The following is a 23,728-nucleotide window of genomic DNA, read 5'->3' as shown; positions in this document are numbered from 1 at the left end:
CTCTCCATTGGAGTCAATGGGGCCAGACCCCAGCTGGTGTCAATGGGCGCCTCTCCATTGGAGTCAATGGGGCCAGACCCCAGCTGGTGTCAATGGGCGCCTCTCCATTGGAGTCAATGGGGCCAGACCCCGGCTGGTGTCAATGGGCGTCTCTCTATTGGAGTCAATGGGGCCAGATCCCAGCTGGTGTCAATGGGCATCTCTCCATGGGAATCAATGGGGCCAGATCCCAGCTGGTGTAAATCAGCAGGAGGTCCATTGGAACTGCTGCTGATTTGAGGACATGGGCCCAGGTGTTTCAGCCTCTTTCTTGTTACCCGCTCGGCAGGCAGTGGGACATAGTGGGCGTTGGTGGCCTCTGTGCGGGCAGGGAGGAAATTTCCCAAAGTGACATGCATGTGATTATTGTTTAGAGGCCTGGGGCCTTTCAGAAGAGGTGGGGAGAGGTCTTTCCCTACAGACACCGGTTCAACCACTATTCAGACATAAAGTACTCTCCAGTTCCCTCCAGAGCACCCTGAGTATTTTTAACCATTTCTGACTCAAGCAGTTTAACCAAAATTTTGGACCTTGCAGTTGGAATAATAGAATTGTAAGACTGGAAGGGACCTCGAGAAGTCACCTAGTCCCGCCCTCGGTACTCATGGCAGGGCTAAGTATTATCTAGACCATCCCTGGCAGGTGTCTGATCAACCTGCTCTTAAAAATCTCCAATGACAGAGATGGGTGAATCGGTGACTTTTTTGGTTTGTTAGAGAGACAAGGTGGGTGCGGGAATATCTCTTATTGGACCAAATTCTGTCGGTGAGAGACAAACTTTCGAGCTTTTTCACCAAGGAAAGTTGATCCAGTAAAAGATATAACCTCCTCCACCTTGTCTCTCTCATATCCTGGAACCAACACGGCTACAACACTGCCTACAATTTTTGGTTTGTCGGTGATTTTGAAAAGTTGAAAATAAATCATTTGGAGGCTCAAACAAACCCTTTTGTTCAATGTTTCCTCTCGATTCTGAGCATTTTTTGTGGACATTTTGGAACGTTCGACACAAAAAGTCATTTGGAAAGGAAAACTCGAAATGGGTTGAATTTTTTTTTTCAGTTTTATTTTTAAATTAACTCTTTGGCAAAAGGGATAATTCAGAAAATATTCTGGTGTCACCAAATGTACATTTTTTTCCTCAAAGAAAAGAGAAGTTTGGGTGGAAAATATTTACTCAGCTGCTGGTGTGGATTGTTGCCATCAGGAAGAGAAATTGGTGACGGATCCAGGTGTTTCTTTGATAGAATCGTGTTTATTTGCAAAGTCTGGAGGACTCAAAGAACAGGAGGCAATTTCCTTGGTCACAGTTCCAAGCCTCCTTCCAACTAGCACTCAGCTCAAAAACTTTCTCTCTCTCTAGGCTTTGTCCCAGGGCCACACCCCCAAAGCTTGTTCTGGCTGTCTCCTTGGCTCTGTGCTGTTTCAGTGTCTGTTTCTCTTGCATGCAGAGCTCCACCACTCAGTGCCCCAGTGCCTTTGCTATCTCAAATTCCCAGGGAAAACCTCTCCTGCCTTGGAGTAATAAGAATGCAGCCTTGGAATTGATCCCGGGAGTTCAGTGATTTTGATGCCTCTGCATTCACCACTCTTCCTATTCCCTTCCAGAGACCGCTGGGGACATATCCTGATGAGCATTTTACCGAACACGGGCCAAAGCAGCTCATGGCTGCCTTCCAGGATCGCCTAGCAGAAATCTCCCAGGAAATTGAGGAGAGGAACCGGTCGCTGAGTCTGAGCTACAACTATATGTATCCTCCTAACATAGAGAACAGCACCGCTATATAACACCCAGAGGTGCCACCCCTCCGACTGCCCAGCGATGGAGAACCCCTCACCCACTACTGAATACCCTTGTAGTAACAGGCAACAGCATCTCCACAGCACAGCGCCAAATGCTCACCGGCATCCTGAGAACATGCATCCAGCCTGATGGAGCAAGGGTGAATCATACCCACTGGGGATCTAGCCCCATTGACTCCAATGGAGAGACGCCCATGGACACCAGCTGGGGTCTGGTCCCATTGACTCCAATGGAGAGACGCCCATTGACACCAGCTGGGGTCTGGCCCCATTGACTTCAATGGAGAGACGTCCATTGACACGAGCTGGGGTTTAGCCCCATTGACTCCAATGGAGAGACGCCCATTTCCCTACACCCCCCTGAATTTCCCCCCCTGACCCCCCTGTTTTGTGAATTAGTTGCATGCAGTGTTGCCAATTTAGTGATTGTTTGGAAATGTGAATTGAAATTGAAACATTAATATATTCTTTAAAAGCATAAAACGTGTATGATAAAATACGTGTATCTGCAAAAGTATCATAGATTTGAAAAGTATGAACATAGACTAGCTTCCTTAGACCCCTGATGTTTTTATGACGATGTCAGTGCATTCGTTTCGGTGATGTTGGCCAAATTACGATTTGTAAGCAAAGGCTAAATGAGCTTTTCCTGACAGCCAGGGATGAGCTGGGGTCTGGGGGGAAAAGCTTGAAGATCAGATTGTATTTACACTCACACCTAATCTACCTGGGTATCCAGCAAACAGAGCTGTGTTACCCAAGTGATAGATTTTGGCTGGGGCAGGAGGGATGAAATGTTATTCTTATTGTGCGAGTAAAGGGCAGTAGAACTGTACTTAGCTTATGCTGATTGAGGGCATTGAGACAGGTGTTTTTGCTGGATGGTCTGCCTGAGTCACGAGTACTTTTGACCTGCCCCTCTCCACTGTTTAAAGACAGAGCTGATTAGGCTCCATAGATAGTCTTTCGTTCTGTTAAGTGACCACTACAGCTGAAATCACTGATAATCAGGGCTAAGAGGAAGAGAGGGCCTAGTCTGCACTAGCAGCGAGATTTCCCTCTAGGATCATAGAGTATCAGGGTTGGAAGGGACCTCAGGAGGTGTCTCGTCCAACCCCCTGCTCAAAGCAGGACCAATCCCCAACTAAATCATCCCAGCCAGGGCTTTGTCAAGCCTGACCTTAAAAAGCTCTAAGGAAGGAGATTCCACCACCTCCCTAGTGAACAGTGGCACAATGAACAATGCCACAGTGCCAAAAAAAGCCACACATCCTTCTTGTAGTGTGGGGCCCAAAACTGGACACAGTACTCCAGAGGAGGCCTCACCAATGTCGAATAGAGGGGAATGATCACATCCCTCTATCTGCTGGCAATACCCCTCTGAGAGCTCAGCTGAAATCACTGTGATCCTGGTGGAACCTCAAGAGACATGTGAACAAACATGGCCATGGCATCCTACTTTCTATTTAAGCAAGAGATACCACATACTACAAGCTGGGAGGCCAATGTTAAGTGCATTGTCACTTGTTCATCCTGAAGTTGAACACTGGTTCTGAACAAGACCAGCAAATGCTCACTATCTTTCTGCAAGAAACTCAGCTGACTGGCTTGAAACATGCAGTGCAACAGTGAAAGACTCAACAGTTGAAAAAGTGACGAACTCTCTCACCACATTCAAAAAATTTGCATACACGGCTGATGAATGCATTGATGCAAATGGGTATCAAATATTAACTCATTGTGTACAATATCTTGATGTAGGGGGTAGGCCAGTACATGCATTTCTAGATGTTCAAGTTATAGAAGACGCATCGGCTGCATCTGCGACAACCCACATCTTAGAAGAGTTAAATGCTTGTCAATTGGACCCCAAACAGATGGCTGCTTGTGCATCTGATGGAGCTGCAAACTTCTCTGGAAGACATGGTGGAGCACAAGCTTTGCTCAGAGAAAAGTGTAACTCTAATCTCTCCTATACACACTGCAGAGGCCATCTACTCCAACTAGCGCTAGCACAAGCTGAAGACTCTTCAAAAGACATTTTAAAAGCTATAAATTTAATATCTTCATGATATTCTTTTTTCAGCAAGAGTCCAAAAAGACTGAATATCTTGCAAAATATAGAAGATACGCTGGGACTGAAGTTCAAATTAGTCCAACCTGGGAAAACCCGCTGGCTTTCTCATGAGCCAATCCTTGGCTGTTGTCTTAAAATTACACCAGCCGTTATTACTGGCTTTGGAAAGTATCTACCAAGATGGGATGGATCTAAGTAGTGAGGCTGGTGGATTACTTTTGCAACTACGTTCAGAGAAGATTATTGCCATTCTCTCTCCTGTAAGTCTGCTGTTGAAACCACTTGGATGGCACTGTTTAATGACCCAGGCATCTGCTACAACAGTAGCAGATCTTTGTCCAGCAATAGAAGCTACATTTGGATCAATCAGAGAGCTATCCATTGAAAAAATACTGGAAGATGCGAAGACTTCAGTCCAGAAGTTTACTAATGAAGGCATGAGTGACGAGGACAAGAAGTGTTTAAGACAACTGAAAAAGTACACAGACTCGATTCTTAAAAATCTACAACAGCAACTTCTAGATTCTAGTCAACTTCTACGTAGCTTTTACAGATCTCTGTTCTATAAAACACCGACAGTTGAGTGAAGTGAGGCACTACCAGCAGTGGGGCTGCCATGTGCTCAGGACAGAACAGAGAATTTGAACACAGAGTGGAATGTCATACGACGAATGAATGAAGATTTGACTTCAACTTCTTTTTATCATCACTAGTGGCTCGACCCGATCTCTGTGTTCTGTTTCCTGGGCTGAAAGAAGTAGGAATTCATCTCTTGCTACTCCCAGTCACAACAGCTACAGTTGAGTGTCTTTTTCATCATTGAATAGAATTTTGTGTTCCGAAAGAAGTCGCCTTCTGCCTGATCACGTGAATGAGCTAATGAGCATATCAATTGAAGGAATGGAAGTACCAGACACACGAGAAGCCACCAAAGATGAACGCGTTGCATTCATGAAGTTCATTAACAGAGTTGTGCACAGTTATGACAAGAAACCAAGAAGGATGTAGATGTCGTGCTTCATAGAAGGCTTGAGTAGCCAACTTTAATTTGTGTGATGATTTCAAAACATGAGTTAAATCTAATAAAATGGTCTTAAAACATTTTTCAGTTTTTACTATGGTGCCATACAGCCCCCCTTCATCCCTCAGTCTCACCGCTCATCAGTCCTGACCCCCCATCTGTAACTTCGAACACCCCCCCCCCCAATTTCAATTCCTGGGGGAAACACTGCCCCAGTTTCACAGCAGTCACAGGGCTCCTTTACCTCCGGGTTTCACACCAGCGAAGGAGCGGGCGTGGACACTGCCTGTTGTACTCGAGGCAAATCCCGTGGGCAGGTGTCGTCATTTCCGAGTAAAAAGGTTCCAAGTCTCCTTATTAGGAAATTGTTTCCCCGTACACGTCTCCTTATCATTTTCCTTCCATTTGCCACCCCCTTGCCTGGGGTGGCGTCTTGGTTCAGCTGCTCATCCCTCTATCAGGTGCTGTGGGCACCGTCTCCTTGTGATTTGGATTATTCTGCACAGACACATATTGCTGGGCGAAGGTGGCCCGCACTTCTGTCATCACGTCTGATATTTGCAAAAGCGGTTTGAGAATCTGGGGGTCCAGAAGAGTTGATTGAAGACACCTTAAGAAAGTTAATTTTCCCAAAGGGCCATGTTCTGCTCAAAACCGGAGCCTTTTTAAGGCGCATCAGAAACAGAGGCACCCATAGGTTTTCCATGTCTTAGATTCATAGATACCAAGGCCAGCGGGGACCATTGTGATCATCTACTGTGACCTCCTGCATGACACGGGACAGAAAACGTTCCCCAAAGAATTCCCCTCTCAACTCGGGCATCCTGGTCTCAATTCTTTGCTCCTCGTTGAGCATGAGAACGTCTTGGGGACGAGTCTGTCTTGTTCATCAGCTATCTTAGCGGTGCCCCACGGTGGATCATTGTCTTGGTGGGTAGCTTGAGGTGCTACAATTCATGACCAGAGCAGGTTGGTCTTGGTAGACAGCAACTAAACATGAGACCCCAGCGAGATGCCGCACCTAAGAGCGTGAACGTGATCCTGTGATGAATAAGCAGGGGAAAGTGACAAATCAGAGATGCCTTGTGTGATGGAGGGGGAATTTTCTGTGATGTTTTGTCTGAATACCATCAGGGGGAACTGACACACAATGTGCTGCATAGTTAACTTGGTGGTGGGAAAAGGTTGTTGACTCTCTGCAGAGTAAACCCTGTAAGGTGTGGTGGACACCTGCCTGCCTGGAGAGTCAGAGAAGACAATAGCCACTACAATTGCCTGGTACCTAGCAACTAACAACTACAGATGATCCACCGCTCCACAAGAAGCCAGCTGGGTTTGCCAGAGAACAAGAACAAAGGGCTGAAAGGGGGCCAGGTGAGGAGTTGTTAAGTGTGGGCTGCTGGAAGTTGGAGATTCTCCTGAACTGGGACCAGAAAAAGAGGGCTCTCGGCCGACCAAGAGGGACCAGGCTGTAACTTGCTGCTGGCTTTTCACTACCCAAGTGAGCTGGGTTCCAGACTTCTAATAAACTGGACCGCTTTCACAACGCTGCCTGAGAGTTGCTTCCCATGCTAGAGATGGCAAGATGCAGTGCTCCCTTTGGGGGTAGACGTCCCTCTGAGGTCTCAAGCTCGGGTGGATTTGCTGAAGGGAGCTTGTAACACCCCCGGATTTGACATTCCTGCGAGTAACCCCAGAACTTGGCAGGACTGCAGTCAGCCATCTTGTGTCCAGCCACTGTTGGCTGAAGACCAGATTCCACGTAGGTAGGAATAATCTTAGGCCTCAAGAGGCAATACCATACAACTGCGTGTTTGCACTTTTTCTAATTGGACTGGGAGGGTGGGCAGGGAGTTAATGAATCATGAGAACAGAAGGAATGTTTGGAGAGCCGACCTCGGGTTTAAGTGCCTCTGAAATATGGCTATGATTAGAAATGCTTTGCTGATGAGAGATAACGAGTCGTTTGATGAAATTAGGAGAATTGGTGACCCACCAGGTTTACTATGGCAACCCACTAGGAATCCCTATGAGATCTGTGCTTCGTTTAAGTTAGCTGTAAAAGACTAGGCGAAAGAACATACTTTGGAATAGTCCGAGGAAGCTTTTCTTTGGGCAAGGATTGGGCATCTAAACTCCCCAGCAACTGGACGGAAGGAGGGTCCCCGGAAAGCTGGTTACTGATTCCTCAAAAGCATTTCGGACTTTGGGTAAATAGAAATGTTGAGAATGCTCTCAGCCTACTGTTACAGCGTGTGTGTGTGTGTGTGTGTGTCCTTGAGACCTAAGGTCCCTTTCAACCCTGATATTCTCTGATTCTAAGTGGTTTTAGCAGTGTGGCTAACTGTGAGATGAACTTTCCATAATAGTTCAATAGTCCTAGAAACAAGCACAGCTGGCTTACATTTCGAGGTGGGGGAGCCTCCACGATAGCCTTAACTTTTGCAGGGGCCTTATGAAAACCCACAGCATCAATGATGTGTCCCAAATATTCAACAGAGGGCTGGAAGAATTCACACTTGTCTTTGTGAACTCGTAGGCCATACTCTTCCAGTCTCTGTAGGGTAGCCTCTAAATTCTTTAAGTGATCCTCTTCATTCCTTCCAGTGACCAGGATATCATCCAGATAGCACTGAACTCCTGACAAGCCACACAAGATCTGGTCCATAGCCCTCTGGAACAGGGCGGGAGCAGACGTTATTCCGAAGGGTAGGCGACAGTATCAATAAAGCCCCTTATGAGTCACAATAGTCAACAGCTCTTGGGACTTTTCATCGACGTGCATCTGTAAATATGCTTGACTCAGATCAATCTTACTGAACTTTTGTCCCCCAGCCAGGCCTGCGAAGAGGTCATCGATGCGGGGAAGCGGGTATTGCTCTGCCCACAACACTGGGTTGACAGTGACTTTAAAATCACCGCAAATCCGGAGAGAGCCATCTTTCTTCACTATTGGGACGATAGGAGTGGCCCATGAGCTATGGGTAACTGGTATTAGGACTCCATTGGTGACCAGGCGCTCCAGGTCTGCTTCAACTTTTGGCCTGATGGCATATGGCACAGTTCGGGCTTTCAGATATTTTGGTGGACTGTCAGGTTTAATGTTCAATGTCACAGTGATTCCCTTCATACTTCCCAAATCATCTCCAAAAACAGCAGCATGTTTCCTTAGTATAGGGGTTAGACTGGTTTCTTCTTTAGTCATCCGGTGCACTTCTGCCCAGTTCAGCTGAATCTTCCCAAGCCAAGACCTACCCATTAAGGCTGGGTAGTTACCTCTCACCACAAACAGTGGCAATTTAGCATTGTCCATTGAGCTCCACCTTAACATCAATAGTGCCCAATATAGGCACAGCTTCTTCCATATACGTCTTCAGAACTGTTTTTGTTGCCTTAAGCAGAAGATGCTGTAGCTTTTCTTTATACACAGTCTCGGAGACCAGCGAGACGGCTGCACCGGTGTCCAGTTCCATGTGTATAGCTCTGTCATCCAACAACAGGGTTACCCAGTATTCATGTGAGCCCACTGCCAAAGACAAAACAGGCAATGGCACTTCCTCTTGCGATGAGGTGTCACTTTGATCATCCTGGGTCTGCTCTAGGGTATGCAGGGTTCCTCTTTTTGTCGGCCAGACCACAGGCCTCTCTTTCTTTTGTTTTACAGGCACACTCAATGTGTCCCTTTTTGCCACAGTGTCGACACACCAGGTCCTTACACCAGCATTCTGATGCCTGGTGAGCTGGCTTACCACAGCGGTAACATTCCTGACTCTGCACAGTTTTGTGGGTCGGTTCTTGTGACACTTTTTGCACCCTAGGGGATGCACCGATGTATCGCGCCTCTCTTGTAGCCAGTTCCATGGAGACAGCAATATCAACAGCCTTCTGTAAGCTAAGCTGAGCCTCTGTCAGTAGGCGTTTCCATATAGCTTCACTGTCGAGGCCACACACTAACCTGTCACGCAGGGCATCATTTAACATCTCCTTAAATTCAGTGTTCTTCTAGCTTTTTTAAAATTGCTACAGATTGTACAACTGTTTCATCTTCTTTTCAGTCTCTCTTGTGGAACCGATATCTTTCAGCAATTACCATTGGTTTGGGGGGAAAATGGGACCCCAGGATTTCCACAATGTCACTGTAAGATTTAGCCTCAGGCTTAACAGGGTGTAGTAAGCTGCGTAGCAGGGAGTAGGTTTTAGCCCCTACAACACAAGAATACTGGCACCTTCTTCTCTTCTGTAATGTCATTTGCAATAACAAAAAGCTCAAAACGTTCGGTATACACCTGCCATTGCACTATATTCTCATCAAAAGATTCCAGTGGCCTGGTCAGAGTAGCCATGATTTTTAGTTTCACTTTCACAGTCAACAAGCAGTTTTTTGTCTGTTTATTTGTTCTTTACCTTTGACTTCTGCTTCCTTCTGTTGCTGGGGCAGCACCGGGATCCCATCCTTGTCGCCACCTGTTATATCCTTGGGGGCAGCCGGTTTAGGAAGAAATCACTTGAGGCCAGAGAGCAGACAGCTAAAAAAGCTACCATTTATTTACAGACACGGAGCTCAGCTAGCCGGTCGAAGCTGGCTGGGCTATCTCCTAATAATCTAGCTCAGTTGCCACAGGGACAAAAAGCATGACAACCAAATACACAACAATGGCCACAGCTGAGGCTGCCTTCCCAATGGCTCCCAGCCCTCTCCAAGGGCTGACCTTTAACCCCTTTCAGGCCAGGAGCGGGTGACCACCCCGCTACTCCCCCCAAGATAACTATCCCTGGGGGTAGGGTAGTCTCCTGGCCTGGACCTGTCACCCATGCGCCTCCAGAGCCGCCCACTTTTTTTCGGACTTCTCCAGCTGCTTCCGCAAGTGGACCTCTTCATCCATGATGGCCGCATATCCTTTAGCGAGGTCCACAGCACTCGCTTCGGCCTCGCAGAGGGCCCACTGGGTAGCCTCCAGCCGCGCACACAGGCCAGACTCCCCCAGGCCCTCTTCCTTCAGGGTCTGGGTGCCTACTGCGACCTGCTCCACCACCGCCTGGGTCCCGGCCTCTTGTGGGGACCACCCTGTCCCAGTCTCCTTGTCCGCCATCCGCCGCGGGTGGCTCCTGGGCAGGTCTACCGCCCTCTCTGCAGCAGCTGCCTGGCTGGACCTTGACTCGTTTGGGTCCTCAGGCCCCTCCACCGGAGTTTGCCCTCCTAGTGGGCAGTTCCTTTTTATGTGGCCCCAGTTCATTGCCGGCTCTTTGCTGCCTTGGGCCCTTCTTCCTCCGCTGGTCCTTCTCAGGGCCTGGGCTACCCTGGGCGGGGCTCCCTGGGGCAAGGCACTTCCTCCATAGGTGCCCCTGCCATCCACAGGCCCAACACCTTCTTCGCCTCCTGGCTTCCCTTGCCGGGTGGCCTCTCATAGGGGCTTGTCCCTTCCTTCATCCTGGGTGAGGCTCCCTGCCCCTGTCCCAGTAGGGACAAGTTACCCTCACACCTCTGTGCCGCCCACAGGTGTAACATGTCTGTCGCTCTGACCCGGGTCTCCTGACCCCAGCGTTGGGCTTCTCCCACCAGTCTCAGCTGTCTTTTGGGAACTCCCTCCACTGGACTTTCCCCAGGGCTCGCTGCTCTTCTGCCAGCTGCCCCAATTGCGCCTGCAGGGCCCACTGAGCCTCCCATTGTCTCCCACTGAGTCTCCCTGAGCTCTTGCATAAATTTCTCAAGCCTCTCAGGCTGTGGGACTGCCCCTTTGTTCAGGGGACCAGACCCTGGAGCCCAGCCTAGAATGGCACAGCAACCCTCCGCGAAGAACACCTCCGCATCACCCGGCTCCATTATCCCCTTGCTTCTCTCAGGCCGTGGTTCACGGTCCTTGCCCTGGCCCCTTGTGTCGGGGCAAACTGCTTCTGCCCCCATTCTCCACCAATTGTAAGCGATGCGGGACTCACCTCTGTGGTGCCTCCTGCCGTCGTCCTGGGAATTAGGTCTTTTTCCAGCCTTGGAGTGCCCTCTGAAGGCCAATGTCCCACTGCCGCTGGGCCCCCATGTCCCTCCCTGGATTCCGGTGTCCCCAGCCACACACCCCTGACTCTTGGGGTCTCCCATCTCTGGGGAATCCCCACCCCCTATCCCCACCTCACCTCCATAGTAGGCTACTGCCAGTCACCAACTGGCCCCCACTCCCTGGGGCAGACTGAAGTATCAGCCACTCATCACAGACAAGGGAGTTTTGGGACCTGCTGCCTGTCTCCCAGGAGCGGGTGACCACTCCACTACATAAACCTAAAACTAATCCCTACCCATAATTGTAACCCTATAACCTTGGGGTTCTTAACCTTTACTGGAGCCTTCACCCCTTTGGTTCTCAAACATAAGTTCTTGCACCCCTTATCAGAAATTGGTGCAGTAGATTTGTTCTTTAAACCTAGATATAACATAACTGATGAATGAGAGAGAATTATATATTTATTTTCATTTCATAGTAAAAATTTAATGCAGTAATCATCAAAAAAATAATATTAATAGGTTTGATCAAACAAAGTAGTTGTGTTTTTGATGATTTACCTTCTAAACAAATCTGGCATGTTTCACACACCCAGAAAGGGCATCTCGCACCTCTAGGGGGTGCATCCATCCCAGGTTAAGAACCACTGCTATAATCCAGTAACTGTAACCCTATAACCCATCCTTAACCCTAAACCTAACCCCTACCCATAGCTGTAAACTTATACCCAATTCCTAACCCTAAACTAACCCCTACCCATAAATGTAACCGTATGCCCCATCACTAAAATAAATCCCTAATCATAACTATAACCCTATACCTCATCCCTAACTATGAAACTAATCCCTACCCATAAGTGTAACCCTATACCCCATCCCTAACTCTAAACTAACCCCTACCAATAAATGTAACCCTATACCCCAGCCCTAAAGGTAAAACTAATGTCCGATAGAGTGGGCTGTAGCCCACAAAAGCTTATGCTCAAATAAATTTGTTAGTCTCTAAGGTGCCACAAGTACTCCTGTTGTTTTTTCCCCTAATCATAACTATAACCCTATACCACCTCCCCAACTGTCAAACTAAGTCCTAACTCTAATTGTAACCCTGTACCCCATCCCTAACCTTAAAACTAACCACTACCCATAAATGTAACCCTATACTCCATCCCTAACCCTAAAACTAACCCCTACTCGGGCAGTCAGTGGTTTAGGACATCTGGAATATGGGGCTGTGTCCTGACCAACTTGGCTAGCAATCGGTGATGAAGCTATCATGTGCACTAGTGGTAGATATGAGTGTCTGCCGAAGTCAAAAACATCTGAAGCTATCCTGTGTCTTGGTAAATCTGGATCCTCGTGAGATCATGGTTTTCTTCGGTTACCCCTCCTAGATTCCTGGCATACTCCACATTCTGCCCTCAGCTGTTCTCTGTGTGTTGACTTACACCTGGCCATATATTATCTACCTCGCTTTGTCTCTTTTGTTTTTTGAATGCCTTGATGCAACCCATATGCAGGTGGTTAATCATTGCCTGCCACTTCTTGTTAGGAATAAATTACTTGTCACCAGCTGTTAACAGCCCTATTGTGATGAGATGTGTGTCTTTCACCAGCCGTCATGGTTGCCTTGGGTGTCCATCTTCAGGAAGGCTAACCCCCAGCCTCACCCCTTCTGCCCAAGCCCCCAATGTCCTCCCCCTATCCCCTGCCATAGCCCCGAACCTCCAGACTATGGCTAGCTTAGCCAAATTAGGCATTCAGCTTTAAGACCGATCAGCACAATACATCCACTGCTCTTGTGTCTATGTTCGTGATGTGCCGATGGTTTGACTATGGCTGCGTTTGGTCAAGAAGATCTCAGAAAGGCGTGGGACCCCGCCAGATGAGTGTTGGTTACCAGGGTGAAATCTCTGAGATGTCCTGAAGGCAAGGAAGCGACATATATTGGTACCGAGTGGCCTGAGAACAAACGAGTTGGCCTGTGAAAAGCGGAGCACCCCCAAAGTGACAGGGCAAGGATGTTCAAATAACACAAAGGGGGAAAAACCATCATCAGTGGGTATGAACTTCAGTGTAACACTGTAACACTTTACCCCGGCCTGAGTGTGTTGGGGGAGATGCCAGGATGAGAATGAAGATGAAGGCTAACATTTCGGGCTTTGCCACTGTGTGTACCATTCATTCTCAGCCAGGGGGACATGTGCCCCAGCGGGTATGCCGAGGTCTTCCAGGTGGTCCATCAACTCATCTAGAAATTTGCCTGGTTTTACAGAAAGAGCACGAGCAAAGTCAGTACAAACCAAAATTTCATACCATGACTTGTTTAGACTCCTCTGTAGACTATACACTGAAATGTAAAGGCAATATTTATATTCTGATCGATGTATTTTATAATGATCTGATAACAAGGAGAAAGTTAAGCATTTTTTAAGTCACCGTCTGCTGTGAGACTTTGGTATTTTGCTGTCTGCTTTTGTAAGCGAGTCTTTTTTAAGGGAGGTGAAACTTGGGGCTACGCCAGACAAATCGGCCTCCCAAAATGGAGACAGTCATCTGGAAAGGTTGAGAGCCGCTGGTCTAGAAGATCCAACCCCACCGCAAGTTCTGGGCTCTGTGCAGAAGTCTATTACTTGAATATGGATGGGGAAACCAATCATAAAGGCTGTGTCTATGCTAGAGAGTGTAGACACCACATACACCTGTGGAATGGGGTTATCCGTAGGTGGGGGGACATCACTTCCCTTGAGAGAGCTGCGTCTACACTAGGGATGTATGTTGGCGGAACGAGGTAGGTCAGGAGTTTTAGTTCACACCCCTGATCGATGTAGCTACGTCAACCTAACTTTGAAGTGTGGACCATGGCTTGGTGAGTCATCTGCTGAAGAGAATCCAGGTGGGGTTTGTTTCATGGGCCATGTGCTGGGTAATGAGAGGAGATGACGCCGTGCTTGTGCAACTGCACTGGCTGTTTGTTGAGAACTACTTATAGAGGTGATGCAACGGTGGCATCATTCCAGCCATGGGCATGCAGACTGAATTCCCGGTGACTGCTCCAAACACTTCCCTCCAGTAACCTGTGCTCCTCCTTCCAAATTCCATGCAGTGATTTCTGATGTAGGTTGCTACATTTTTTTAAAAGGCAACCGGCAACTGACTTTATTTTTAATAAGGGCTAGGGCCCTTTTAGTGTGTTTATGATGGAGAAAGAAGTTTATCTTTTTAAAAGTTGGTGGGTTTTTTTTAAACTTTGGAAATATCAGGGCTGTAAAATCTGCTTGGTAACTTTTTGCATCATCACTGAAGCTGCAAGAGACCTCAGATCTTTCACACTGACTTCCTTTTGCCAGACTATTAATTAGTCATTGTTATGTTGAAAGGATCCCTGCCTATCACACTCTTGACTTGTGAATAAGATTTTACTTTTTGCTGATTGCAAACAAGCTCTCTCTTTGCAATTGTCTATTATCTGAAGCACTGGGAAATGGGGGAAACAGATTTTTTTCAGCTCTTTGGCAATTCTAAAACATTGGGGAAAAAAATCTGGTTCCTCATGAAACAATTTTCCAAATTTTCTGTGAATCAAAAGCTCAAAACCAAATCCATTTGGGGGTGAATTAAATGTTTCGTTTCGACAAAATTAAACGTTTCATTTTGATCACAAGCTTTTAAAAAAATAGGGTTTTTATTTCATCCAATGAAAGGGGATTTTGAAATGAATCTTTTCAAAGCAAAACACTGAAACTTTTCATGTTTTAATTTGAAACATTTCATTTAAATTGTGTGCCTTTTTAAAAAAAAAAAAGAATTTTAAGAAATAAAATTTAAGTCAATTTCGAAACAATCATTTCAAATGGAAAATTGGAAACCTTTGTTTCAAAAAAATCAAAACTGGCCATTTCAAATGATTGAGGATTTTAGAAAGATGTAGTTTTTAAATGAACAATTTGGTGAAATTGACATGAATCCATGATGCATTTTGGAGTCACTGAATCTGCATTTTTCACCAAAATAAAAGTTTCAGGTGGAAAATGTCACCTAGCTCTAGTTACAAGGTTACTTGGTCCTGCATCAATGCAGGGGGCTTGACTTGGTGATGTCTTGGGGTCCCTTTCAGACAGGTGCAGTGGAAGCTTCCTAAAAGTGGGGGGCCACCAACACCTGAGCCGAGGTCCTGCCCCCTGGGCCTCCCTGTCCCCCTGATGCCTCGCCCCGGTGCTACCTGTTTCCCCAAGACCCCACCCCTGCTTGCTACTTGTGACCCCAATTGCTCACCCTTATGGCCGGTAAAAAGTAGACGAGCATAGAGCAGTGTAGTGGGGTGGACCCCTGCTCCTGCCCTGAAGAGTTAAAAACGGCCCTGGGAGGGGGTTGTGGCTGGAGAAAGCAACTTTTAGGCTGGGCTGATTGGGAGAAGTGGCTGCAGCTGGGGCCACGCCCCAAACAGACTCAGCTGGCCCCATAACAGGGCAGAGAAGGGGCAGACATGAGTCTCTCTCTAGCTATAGGGGGAGATGGGCTTGGCTGCAGGAAGCTAGACACAAGGTACCTGAGTGAAGCAGGGCTGGGGAAAGGCAGAGTTATACCCAGTGCGACCCCACTGAGCCAGGCAGGGCTGCCAGGTGTGCAGATCAGAGCAGAAGAAAAGCCGGATGCCCAACTGTAATTTCTTTTTTCTTATTAAACTGCACATCCCAAGCACCTCGTTACTTCTCAGGATGAGAGAGAAATGCTCTATTTTAGGAAGAAAAAAGAAGACACGTCCTTGTGGCACCTTAGAGACTAACAAATTTATTTGGGCATAAGCTTCTGTGGGCTAAAACCCACTTCATCAGCTGTATGAAGTAAAAGATGCAGCAGCAGGTAGAAATCCATGAAAGGATGTGGGGTGTTAACGAGATAAATCAATTAACAGCCGGATACCAAGGGAGGAGAAATAACTTTGGAAGCAGTAAGAGACTGGCCCATTGCAGCCAGTTGACAAGAAGGTGGGAGTAACAGTGGGGGGAAATGAGTATTGGAGAAATTAAGTTTAGGTTTTGTAATGACCCAACCACTCTCAGGCTTTATTCGGAGCTAATCTGATGGTCTCCAGTTTGCAAATTAATTCCAGTTCTGCAGCTTCACATTGGAGTCTGGTTTTGAATTGTTTTGTCGAAGAATTGCCACTTTGAGGTCTGGTATTGAGTGACCAGGGAGGTTGAAGTGTTCTCCCACTGGTTTTTGAATGTTATGACTCCTGATGTCAGATTTGTGTCCATTTATTCTTTTGCATGGAGACTGTCCGGTTTGGCCAATGTACGTGGGAGAGAGGCATTGCTGACACATGATGGCCTAGATCACGTTGGTAGATGTGCAGGTGAGCAAGCCCCAGATGGTGTGGTTGAGGTGGTTAGGTCCGATGACAAGTGCACAGAGTTGGCACCGGGGTTTGTAGCGGGGTTTGGTTCCTGGGTTGGTGTTTTTGTCGTGTGCTGTGTAGTTGCTGGTGAGTATTGGCTTCAGGCTGGGGCTCTTGTCTGTAAGCGAGGGCTGGCGAAAGGCGATTTGGGAGTTGATGGCCCAGAGGGGTGGCAGGCAGGGGCCTGAATGAGGGCTGGACTCAGCCATCGGTGTCAGCGATTTCTTTTTCGGCCTTCAAATGGATTTTGGGGGCATGGCTGACTTCCCAACCATCATGAAAAACACTTCCTTGTGGCCTTTTGACCTGCACACCGAGGTGTAGGCGCCAACTTTCCCCGCCGCCCCCTGCCCCGACTCCACCCTTTCCCCGCCCCCATTCCAACTCCTTCCCCAAAGTCCCCACCCAGGCCTCACCTCTTCCCCAAGCGCGCTGCATTCCCCCTCCTCCCCTCTCCCTCCCAGCACCTGCCGTGTGAATCAGCTGTTTACGGCACAAGCGGGGAGAAGCAGGACGTGGCGGTGCGCCCAGGGGAGGAGGCGGAGGTGAGCTGAGGCGGGGCGGGAGCTGAAACGGCATCTGTTCAGCTGTGTGAGCTCTGAAGGGCCAGAGATCCCCAGAGCTGCCTCCCAAGGCCGCCCTGAAAGATGCTTCGAACTGCTGAATCACTACAACGTAGGGTTGTCAATGTTGCTTGGACAGATTACTCGTGTGACGTCATCTTTAATTAAAGGGTTGGCCGCCCGAGTACAATTCTGTGACTCAGTGGATTTTGACATCTTTATCAATGACCTCGATGATGGGATGGACTGCACCCTCAGCAAGTTCGCAGATGACACTAAACTGGGAGGAGTGGTAGATACACTGGAGGGTAGGGATAGGATACAGAGGGACCTAGACAAATGAGAGGATTGGGCCAAAAGAAATCTGACAAGGTTCAACAAGGACAAGTGCAGAGTCCTGCGCTTAGGATGGAAGAATCCCAGGCACCGCTACAGACTAGAGACCGAAGGGCTAGGCAGCAGTTCTGCAGAAAAGGACCTAGGGGTTACAGTGGATGAGAAGCTGGATATGACCTCGGGGCATCCAGCATCCCCGTCCCCCCGCACGCTTCCCCCAGCGAGTCTGCCCAGATGGGGTCCTAGGGAAGCCAGAGGGCCCTGCCCCCAGCTCCGCAGTCAGATGTGATTCTCAGCCAGCCGGTAAAACTTGTTAGAACAGAACTTGTTACCACAGAAATCAGTGACTTTCAGCCAAGTCCATCTTGGGGACTCCCGGCCCAGACGCTCTGGACTCTCCCTCTTCCTGTGGTCTCGCTTCCTGTGTCACTCGGTTGCATCTCCCTCTGGTGCCAAAGGAAATCAGACATAGCCTATGTGCAGGCAGCTGGAGCAGCCTCACCTGCCCCCGAGGGCCTCAGCACAAGTCCTGCACCTTTTTTCCCACCACCCAGGCACTGGTGCAATACAGAGGGAAACTGAGGCACACACAGCAGTCATGCCAAACAGCAAGACTCACCTTGGCTCACAACATAATGAGGGAAAACGCCCACTTCGTCACATCCTGCTCATCCTCCGCTGCTCTAGGGTCACGCCAGGACCCCATTGACATGCAGGCCCGAAGTCAGGATCAACTCATTTGCTGCTCGAGTGCAGCAGTGTGTTATAGCATAAAGATGTTCTGGTCTTCTAGACGTCCTCTCTCTTCGCCATCCAAGAATATTAAATGCACTGGCACGGCAAACTGCAAACCTGACAGCAAGCTGTGACGGAGCAGGGGGTGGGACAGATTTACGGGGGAATGTTGCATGGGAGTTTTACTGGGGTTGTCTGCCTAGGTGATATCAGGGCGTGACTTCACTTGTGGGACGATACCTGAGCCCAGGATGGGGGTTGGGGCCAGGTGACACCTTTTCCCGGGAAATTGGACAAAGGAGGAGCCGGGGGCAGCTGGGTGAGACAGCTGAAGAGGGTTTTAGTTTGGAGCTGGCTGGGGTCTAAGCTCCCTGCCCCCTAAGATGGACTGACTGAGGGGTCCTGTTGTCTGTACCTACAACCTGTTTGGGATTGTGTTCCTGTCGGCTAATAAACCTTCTGTGTTACTGGCTGGCTGAGAGTCACAGTGAATCGCAGGAAGAGGGGGGTGCAGGGCCCTGACTCGCCCACACACCATGACACAAGCCTTTTTAATGAATCCGTGAACATGGGCGCCGTTCCCTATGACAAGGGAATTGTTAATGTAGTACCTATTTTTAAGGAGGCGGGGGGAAGTGATCAGAGAAACCTGATGAGGTTCAACAAGGACAAGTGCAGAGTCCTGCACTTAGGATAGAAGAATCCCGGGCACTCTTACAGACTAGGGACCGAATGGCTAGGCAGCAGTTCTGCAAAAAAGGATCTAGGGGTTACAGTGGACGAGAAGCTGGATATGAGTCAGCAGTGGGTCCTTGTTGCCAAGAAGGCTAATGGCATTTTGGGCTGTATAAGTAGGGGCACTGCCAGCAGATGCGAGGATGTGATATTCCCGCTCTATTCGACGCTAGTGACGCCTCCTCTGGAGTAACTGTGGTCTGGGGTTGAGTTTTTGGGCCCCACACTACAAGAAGGATGTAGAAAAATTGAAATGAGTCCAAGCGGAGGAACAACAAAAATGATTAGGGGACTGGAGCAGATTGAACTTATGAGGAGAAGGCTGAGGGAACTGGGATTGTAAGTCTGCAGAGAGAGAAGAGCGAGAGGGGGAGGATGATAGCCTGCTCTCAACTACCTGAAAGGGGGTTACAAGAGGATGGATCTAGACTGTTCTCAGTAGTACAGATGATAGAACAAGGAGCAATGGTCTCAAGTTGCAGTGGGGAGTTGGGTTGGATATTAGGAAACACTATTTCACTAAGGAGGGTGTGAGCACTGGAAGGGTTACCTAGGAAGTGGTGGAACTCTCCTTCCTTAAGAGTTTTTAAAAGGCCTGTCAGCTTGACAAAGCCCCTGGTGGGATGGATTTAGTTGGGGTGGGGTCGCTTGCGAAGGCAGGGGTTGGACTAGATAGCCGTGTCTTAGGTCCCTTTCAAACCTGATAGTTCTATGATTCTATGATTCTAGATACCCCTGTTAGTTGGACCTCAATTGTTACACCAGAAACTGGAACAAAGTTTGAGGAGAGAAAGCTTTAAGGACATAAAATCGTTTGGGATTACAAATGTACCAAAAAAGTGATCATGCAGACCAACACTGACCTCTTTCTTTGAGACACTAACTGATTTTTTGGACAAGGAAATGCACTAGATCTATAAAAGGCAGCAGAGCAATCCTGTGGCACTTGGACTAACAGATGTGTGGACTAACAGATGTTTTGGAGCATGACTTATCGGGGTGAATACCCACTTCTCAGATGAAGGTAGTGGAAATTTCCAGGGCAGGTATATATAATGCTAGCAAGCAAGCTAGAGATAATGAAGGTTAGTTCCAACATCAGGGAGGATGAGCCCTGTTCTAGCAGTTGAGGTTGAAAACCAAGGGAGGACAAAACTGTTCTGTTAATTGCAAAGCCATTCACAGTCCTTTGTTCAACCCTGAGTTGATGGTGTCAAATTTGCAGATGAATTGAAGCTCAAGCAGTTTCTCTTTGAAGTCTGGTCCTGAAGTTTTTTTGCTGCAGGATGGCCACCTTAAGGTCTGCTATGGTGTGGCCAGGGAGGTTGAAGTGCTTTCCTACAGGTTTTTGTATATCCTGCTACAGGATTCTCTGCTGCTTTTACAGATTCAGAATAACACGGCTACCCCTCTGATACTTGGCAGTAGATCTAATCTCCCTGGATTTCAGTGAGGCATTTGATATGGTTCCACATGGGAAATTATTTCTTCAGTTGGAGAAGATGGGGCTTGATATGAGAATTGAAAGGTGGGACACTAGATGGGAAGGACTCTCAGTTACTATAGAGAATTCTTTCCCCGGTATCTCCCTGGTGGGTCTTGCCCACACGCTCAGAGTCTCACTGATCACCAGATTTGGGATCGGGAAGGAATTTTCCCCTGGGTCAGATTGGTAGAGACGCAAGGGTGAGGGTTTTGCCTTCCTCTGCAGCATGAAGCAGGTGTCAGTTGCAGGTTGAAGCTAGAGTGAATGGCGGAGCATGAGTGGGCATGGTTGTGCAGCCGGCAATGTGCAGGATATCAGAGTAGAAGATCGCAATGTGTATGAGTCTGAGTGAAGGTGCCAAGACCACAAGTTGGGTAATTATAGACCCATCCACCTGAGGCTGCTCCCAGATAATGGAGCGGCTGATATAGGTAATATCCATAATGGCAATTAATGAAGGTTTATGGAAACTAGATCCTGTCAAACTAACTTGATACCATTTTATTTTATAATGAGATTACAAATTCTGTTTGCCAGAAGCTGGGAATGAGCGACAGGGGATGGATCACTGGGTGATCACCTGTTCTGTTCATTCCCTCTAGGGCACCTGACATCGGAAGACAGGACACTGGGCTAGATGGACCTTTGGTCTGACCCAGTCTGGCCGTTCTTATGTTCTTTTGATAAAGGTCAGGGAGTTGATGTAATTGACCTGGACTTCTGGCCACCATTTGGCGTGGTACCACCCAGCGTCCCGATGAACAAACTAGAAAGTAAGATGGGGCGAGTTCGATGGATTCAAATTTGTCAACAGGGAACCATCATCGAGTGAGGGTGCTGCCGAGCGGGTCCCGCAGGGCTCAGTTCTTAGCCTTACGCTACTTAATGTTTTTAATCCATGAGCTGAAAGGAAGCATAAAACCAGCCCCGATACGGTGTGCAGAGAACACCAAACATTTGGGGAGTGGTAAATAGGGAAGAGGATGGTCCACTGCTCCCTCCCACCCCGGATCTCCTCCAGCACATACCTCCTGATGCTGCCGCTCCTGCCCATGGAGTCATGACATCTCTGCCAGCCCTTGCTCCCCAGAAAAGGATCTGGTTGCAAGCACCCCGCTTGGGGGGCATGGGATCCAGGAAGAGGTTCTGGTTTGGAGGGCTCAGGGATGGGGCAGGGTGTTGAGGTGCAGGAGGAGATCAGGGCTCTGGGCTGAGGGTGCAGGCTCTGGGATTGGGCTGGGGATGAGGGGCTTGGGGTGCAGGAAGGGGTTCAGGGTTTGGGGGGCTCAGGGATGGGGATGGGGGATTGGGGTGCAGGAGGGGGTTCAGGGTTTGGGGGGCTCAAGGATGGGGCAGGGGTTGGGGTGCAGGAGGGGGTCAGGGCTCTGACTGAGGGTGCAGGCTCTGGGATTGGACTGAGGATGAAGGGTGTGGGGTGCAGGAAGGGGTTCTGGGTTTGGGGAGCTCAGGGAGGGGGCAGGGGGTTGGGGTGCAGGAGGAGGTCAGGGCTCTGGGCTGAGGGTGCAGGCTCTGGGATTGGGCTGGGGATGAGGGGTTGGGGATGAGGGGCTTGGGGTGCAGGAAGGGGTTCAGGGTTTGGGGGGCTCAAGGATGGGGCAGGGGGTTGGGGTGCAGGAGGAGGTCAGGGCTCTGGGCTGAAGGTGCAGTCTCTGGGACGGGGCCAGGGACGAGGGGTTTGGGGTGCAGGAAGGGGTTCAGGGTTTGGGGGGCTCAGGGATGGGGATGGGGGGCTTGGGGTGCAGGGGGGGTTCAGGGTTTGGGGGGCTCAAGGATGGGGGGGGGGGTGGGGGGCAGGAGGGGGTCAGGGCTCTGACTGAGGGTGCAGGCTCTGGGATTGGATGGGGATGAGGGGTTTGGGGTGCAGGAAGGGGTTCAGGGTTTGGGGGGCTCAGGGATGGGGATGGGGGTTGGGGTGCAGGAGGAGGTCAGGGCTCTGGGCTGAAGGTGCAGTCTCTGGGACGGGGCCAGGGACGAGGGGTTTGGGGTGCAGGAAGGGGTTCAGGGTTTGGGGGGCTCAGGGATGGGGATGGGGGGCTTGGGGTGCAGGAGGGGGTTCAGGGTTTGGGGGGCTCAGGGATGGGGCAGGGGGTTGGGGTGCAGAAGGGGCTCAGAGTTCTGGGCTGAGACAGCATGCAGAGCCCGGTGGCCCCCACACCTAGAAGCTGGACCCGCTGCTGGCAGCGCGGTATCTGAACAGGTACGGACTAGCCTCCCTTAACCGAGCACCACCACTGACAGGACTTTGAACGGCCCAGTCGGCCGTGCTGAGCAGAGCGACCCGATGCCTGACATGCCACCACCCAGCACTGGGTCGCAACCAGCAGTTTGAAAAACCCTGTTCTAGAAAGAGACGCCCTCGTTGACTTGGGCACCTCTGCCCTTGAAAGGGCTCTTTCAAATAAGACTAGAGCATAAAAACGGCCATACCGGGTCCTACCAAAGGTCCATCTAGACCAGTGTCCTGTCTTCCGACAGTGGCCCAGAGGGAATGTGTGACAGTTTATGTTACTCATTTGCCTGGGGCTTTAGGTGATTAAGCTGAGGCCTCAGGATTTTTAGGGCAGGTGATGAAGGAGCACACCAAGTGACTAAGTTTAAAGCTTCGTTAGCCAAATAATAGCAGTGAGTGCTGGGTGCGCCCCACGTTTCTTAGAGGGAGGAAGAAAGCCTTAGTGTGTGAGCCCAAACCCACTTTCATACTTACACACGCACAACCCAGGGGGAAGGGTCCACGTGAGTTTTGCCCTGGTCACAGCTTGTTTAGGGTTTGCTGTAAATTTTTGACTTGCTTTAGCTTTTGGGAGGGTTTTAAGCCCTGGGTTTTTTCGAGAGCATTTTCATCCAGGGACCCTCGTTTTCCTGTACTTTTGGTAGCAGTCCAAACAGGCCTTCTGTGGCTCCCTTAGCTTCCCCAAAACACACCAGTTTCAGGGTCACAAGACTGTTGTGTTCCAACTCGCTGACCTTGGCAATCTTACTAGTTTTGCAACCCCTTCAATTCTGTCTGACTTAGTTTTTCTTTTTTATAGGCTTCCGGCTGTCTGGCAGCGGAAAGCCTGTTCTTGTGCACTGGCCTTGAGCTGCAGTTTCATTTCTTCTTTTTGGGCCTAGCTGGATTGTCAAGTTAACCCGTTCCTTTCTCCCTTCCTCCCCTTTCAGCCTCTTGTAACCTGCAAAAAAGTCTTCCACTCCACACACACACATTCAGCCCTTCCCCAAATCCTTTCCAATGCATATAAAAGCATGAGCAATATACAATGCTGGTGCTTGCCCAGGGGACCCCATGGGGGGGCAATTTTTATTGTCACAAATGAACACAACAGGGCAAGCATTGGCTGGTCCAGATCCAGTGTGTGGCAATCGAAGGCTAGTGGAACCCAAAGCATAATGGGGTGGTGTCCCAGACAATCTTGGCTAATAGCCATGAACAGACCTATCCTCCAGAAACTTGGCTAATTTCTAAAGTATCATATTTTAAATTGGAATTTGTTTGGTTTAAGATGCCAGCCATGCGTTCTGACTTTC

The 23,728-nt window shown here is 49.0% G+C and overlaps 2 protein-coding genes across 2 annotated transcripts in view; both read left to right on the top strand.

Moving 5' to 3' along the window:
- Positions 1 to 1,827, top strand: part of LOC142047485 (hydroperoxide isomerase ALOXE3-like) — a 24,155-nt gene extending 22,328 nt beyond the window's left edge. The window contains 1 exon segment of the mRNA XM_075070650.1: positions 1,648 to 1,827. Within this exon segment, the coding sequence (XP_074926751.1) occupies positions 1,648 to 1,827 (180 nt within the window).
- PER1 (period circadian regulator 1) overlaps positions 1 to 23,728 on the top strand; it is a 370,577-nt gene that overhangs the window by 150,955 nt on the left and 195,894 nt on the right. The gene's annotated exons all lie outside the window — the stretch shown is intronic.

This window comes from Chelonoidis abingdonii, chromosome 11, assembly GCF_003597395.2.
Source record: "Chelonoidis abingdonii isolate Lonesome George chromosome 11, CheloAbing_2.0, whole genome shotgun sequence".
Lineage (NCBI taxonomy): Eukaryota > Metazoa > Chordata > Testudines > Testudinidae > Chelonoidis > Chelonoidis abingdonii.
Note: the sequence above shows the minus strand (reverse complement) of the source record. Positions and strands in the feature narration are given on the sequence as shown.